General features: G+C 36.5%; 1 protein-coding gene across 5 annotated transcripts in view; it reads right to left on the bottom strand.

Moving 5' to 3' along the window:
* LOC107742481 (casein kinase I) overlaps nt 1-4,965 on the bottom strand; it is a 30,700-nt gene that overhangs the window by 8,833 nt on the left and 16,902 nt on the right. For all 5 annotated transcript variants that reach the window (XM_016555452.1, XM_016555453.1, XM_016555454.1 and 2 more), the window contains 2 exons: nt 2,643-2,721; nt 653-727 (listed from right to left, as the gene is read on the bottom strand). In XM_016555452.1, coding sequence (XP_016410938.1) covers nt 653-727; nt 2,643-2,721 — 154 coding nt within the window. The remainder of the gene's footprint in view (nt 1-652; nt 728-2,642; nt 2,722-4,965) is intronic.

The following is a 4,965-nucleotide window of genomic DNA, read 5'->3' as shown; positions in this document are numbered from 1 at the left end:
TAACATATGTAACATATGTAAACATTGCTGACGAGCTGCTGTGTAAGATCACGTGAGGCGCTCCCTCTGGCATAATATCTTGAATATCTTGTAGTGTGTGACGCGCCACGATTTTCTAATCTTGTCATCACAGTGGAGTCAGCTGTCTTAACCGTGGCTTGTGTACTGCATCATCACTGTGTCTGTCGCGCGACTCTGTTGCCCTTTCGGGCTTTAACTGATGGTAAAACTAACGACATTATTAACTGTCTTGATATTTACTTTGAAAGCTGACGCTCGCGATTATGGTAAGGGGTGTTACATTTCCGATGAGTGCTTGCGGTGTTTGGCCAATCACAATGCACTGGGTCAGCTGGCCAATCAGAGCAGACTGCGCTTGTCAAAGGAGGGGGCTTTGTTGAAAACGACGTGTTTGAGAGAGGAAGGCATAGAGGACCTACAATAATGTACAGTATTTGAAAAATAATGTGTTTTTTGAACATTAAAGCATGTCAACATATACGGTTACACCAAATACACAAAATAATGATCTTTAAAATAGCATCATATGATCCCTTTAAACTGAGCAGAGGTTTAGTAGCATGTATGCGCATACGATGTATGAATGCAGACTTTTGAAAAGCCTTGCTGTGACGTGCAGAATTTCACATACCTTACACAACACCTCGACAGGGGTCGACATCTTTTTCTCACTAATCTTCTCATACTTCTGTTTCTTTGTGGCAGCCTGTGGGCAAAAATGAAAATGTTACACACTATGATCTGGTACTGGCTGTCCATCAGTGTGCAATCCCACAGTGCTAGGGGCCATAAATAACCCAGCTGAAAGGAGATTTACAGCACTTTTTTAGGCACCACCCGTTATCCTGTTTTATACTGCCTACAGGGCTCCAGACAAAAATCAATTAAGGAGCCACTGGCTCCTATAAGAAACAAAATTAGGTGGCAAATTATTTTTTTAAGTACTACAGAATAAACATGTTTTATTTATCTATTTTAATTTTATTATTCAGTCATACTGTCATGTGTTTATATCTCACCTTTTCTTATGTTAATTAGCATTTTAATCCATCTTTTAGATATCCTGGGAACTATGGTTCACTTAAAGTGGGAACTACACGTCTTTCCCAACTTCAGAACTATATACAGTCACAAAGATTTGCATATTACACAGAATCTGTGCCAATTTCACTTGGCATAATTATGTCAGCATCTCTTGGCCATTGAGTATAGTTTTAGGCTCCTCCTCAATGCATCCTATAAATGTTGTCATATGTCTTGCACACATCCAGTCTGTTTCTCTTCATTAGTAACATGCAATTATATAGGAGGTGTTGAATTTTATCTTTAGCTCCTTGTATTCTTTCTTTATATTTAAGTAAAAATATAAATATGCAATATAGCGCATTTATTTGGCAAAATGCTTTTTTTTTTCTAGCCGACTAAAGAGCTTATGGACACCAAATGGTTATTCGGAGGTAAATGTATTGTCACATGGCATTGTTTACAAGCTTTACTAGTTTTCCAGAGTTTGAAACACTGAATGAGCGATAACATGAGAAATTTCAGTAAGTTGTACTGAAGGCTATCTTATAATATACCTTTTTGTGTCCTTTCGTGTTTATTTCGTACTATAGTAGTAAAGAGAAAGATATGATGGGTTCACATGCCGCATGAACTGAGGCGCTAAAGCGATCGCTCATGCCACATTAAAGAGCGCCAAAACGGTATTTATTGTTTGAATTTTTATTATGAATTTGGCAGAATTTAAAAGCTGATACTTTGTCTATTAAAAGGTAACAAAGCATATTGTGATTATTGGATGGCAAGTGCGCTACAAATAATATGAAGTTCACGAATTAACAGAACACAGCATATAGACTAAAGATCTTGATAACAAGAAGCCATATCAGTATCGATTATAAACGAGAATTGTTAACGATATTGCTAATGTCCACACAGCTGACAGATTTACCTGTTGTAGTTTGTTCAAGTTGTGCACGAAATAGACACTGCTTTTCTGCACTTTTACTTCGCACGTCTCCGTCATTTTCGATCTCTCTCACAACTGGAGCTTTAGCAGGTATGCTGGTGTTCGGCAGATGAGGACTGTTTTTCCACTATAACTTTGATGCGCATCGTCTCAGTTTATTACGTCAACATAACAAATGATGTGATCGCAAAACAATCAGGAAAAAAGGCATTACATGCAAATTTTTAAATCATTACATGTAAATTTGTATAGTCGCCAGCAAAAATATCACTCGCAAATTAATATTTTTGGTCGCAAATTTTAGGCATAGTCTGGAGCCCTGCTGCCTAGCAATTTTAAGTTCATTCTTTTAAGGTTTTTCCCTCCACAGTAATAAAGAAAGTTGGTAATATTCAGTGACATTAAGGAGTATTCTCCTGCTCTAATTACATAAAGGCAGCATTTCTAAACATCCATACTTAATATTACCTACATTCAAACCATACAAAGTAGAAAAGTTACTGGCATGCTTTTCAAAAAAAATAAAAAAATCTATATATCAGTGTCTCAGGAACAAGTACGTTCAACAAATCTGTCTCAGACATGCAGTGCAATCCCATCTAAAATCCAGCTATTATAAATAAACACCTGCATTATCTGTACTGCTTACCTTCAGTCCCTGCCATGGCAGGCTGGTTCTGTTGAAGTACATCAGCACGTATCCTAGCGACTCCATGTCATCTCGACGACTGTCAAGATGAAATAAAAGATAAAAAAATCAAGCCAGAAGGTTTTAAACAGGTTCGAGGACACCTTGTTTAAAAAAAAATAGTAATAATTTTAAATGCAAAAGTAACGCATAGAAAATGAGCAGGGGATATTAAGTAAACCATCCCTAAATTTGTGAGTCCTGAAAATAGACGGGTGTGAGTTCGGTTATAGAATGCAGTTGTCACCCCCGTAAATAACTGTATTGTGTGAACGTAACCGTGTTAAGGACTCAAATACAGAACTGACAACCGTATTCTGCTGCTGTGTGAACGTGGCTGCTGTACACTAACATATTTGGCAACTGGAAAACTGCAATTTTGCAGCAGTGATTATTTGGTCTGTCATAACGTTCTACAAACAAAGTAATCACACAAACAATTACAGCACTTTCAGAACCTTGCGATATGCATATCGCAACGGCGTGCGATATCCTTATTTTAATAATAGGCTACTTAAATCAAAACGTTGCAAAAGGTCAAAGTTTTAGTTCGATGCATATAGCAGAGAATTGCCTGACGTTAAAAATAGTTTAATAGTTGCAGAAAACAACTCTTTGCCGTCTCTTCTTGCTGTCTGACTCACACCTGAAGCGCGCACACAGACGCGTTTCAGACAGCGCGCGAACACCGAGTCGATTCATCTTTCGCATCTCCTCCTTATCTTTGAACAGACACATACACACAGAATTATGTCAATAGTACACGTCTCGACTATCATTCTCGTAAACGCAGTCAGTTATATTTTAAATGAATGTAAACAGCTGAGAAAGAAATCGGATGTGTATCATTATACTGGATCCGTGCAGTCGGTTTTAAAGGGACAGCAGCCCTTTATAAACACCTGCTGCTGAATATGCCACTATGTTAATCAAACAACAAAACACAGCTTTAACAAAGATTAATCTAAATTTAATTCATACAGTGAACACAATGCAGTGTTATTTTACACTTATTACATTTCTGTACCTGAATACTACTGTTTATTTTATCTATGCTTGTAAATTGTGTATTTGTTATTTTTTTACTGACTGTTCACTTGCCTTTCGTTCGTCTGTTCGTTTGAACTTTCTCAGACTATAGTTTTTGCTGTGGTATATGAAGAAGTACTTAAAGTGTATGGAAAGCAACGTTACAATGATATAAAATTAGTGTCATTAATTTTTTTTGTTTGTATGTTCACTTTGATGTTAAAATGACATTTTCTGATTTGTGACATTACTTTTTATGTACTGCTAAAACAACTGCTGGTCACTTTCAGAAGCTGTAGTGATTCTTTCTTTTCCAAGAAAGAATGTGAAATAAATTGGTTATATAATTTATTTGTAAATATTTTAAAATATAATTTAAATAGATTTTTCACACTTTAGGCAATATCGTATCGCATATCGAATATCGCATTTTTCAAGAAAGTGTCGCTTATCGCATTTTTCTTCAATATCGCACAGCCCTGATATATATATATGTATGTATGCATGCATGCATGCATGCATGCATGTATGTATGTATGTATGTATGTATGTATGTATGTATGTGTGTGTGTGTGTGTGTGTGTGTGAGAGAGAGAGTACTGTAAAACAGGAAAAATTACGCCTGTAATTTCAAAGTGATGGCTTATAATAAAGCCTAAAGCACTTTTTTTCTTCTTCTTGGACAACAAGCCAATCAGTCTTCCAAAGACTGTGTCATACGTAACAACGGGGTCAGCCCCGCCTCCTCACCAAAGATGAAAGTTTTTGCCTTTTACTCGCTCAGAGTTGCTCTCAGATTGGTCCTGAATTGCTCTTAAGCTGAGACTCCTACATAGAAATTTTTAAGCTAAATTATGAGCTCTCTGAAAGGATTCTTAGAATCTTTAAGAATACGGGCCCAGGAATTTATGGTGCTGCTTGTTATTACAAAAGACTTCAGAGAGCTAAGGTTTCAGTAAGATTTTTACTTTATTTTCTTATTAAAGGGGTCATATGACATTGCAAAAAAAGAACATTATTTTGTGTATTTGGTGTAATGAAATGTGTTTATGCGGTTTAAAGGGGTCATATGATGCGATTTCCATTTTTCCTTTCTCTTTGGAGTGTTACAAGCTCTTAGTGCATAAAGAAGATCTGTAAAGTTGCAAAGACTAAAGTCTCAAATCCAAAGAGATATTCTTTATAAAAGTTATAAAAGTTCCAAAAGATGACGATATCCACTTCATCATGCCTGGAGCTGATCCGTGCTGGTCAC

This window comes from Sinocyclocheilus rhinocerous, unplaced genomic scaffold (genome assembly GCF_001515625.1).
Source record: "Sinocyclocheilus rhinocerous isolate Xijiao unplaced genomic scaffold, SAMN03320098_v1.1 scaffold1579, whole genome shotgun sequence".
NCBI classification, from domain to species: Eukaryota; Metazoa; Chordata; class Actinopteri; order Cypriniformes; family Cyprinidae; genus Sinocyclocheilus; species Sinocyclocheilus rhinocerous.
Note: the sequence above shows the minus strand (reverse complement) of the source record. Positions and strands in the feature narration are given on the sequence as shown.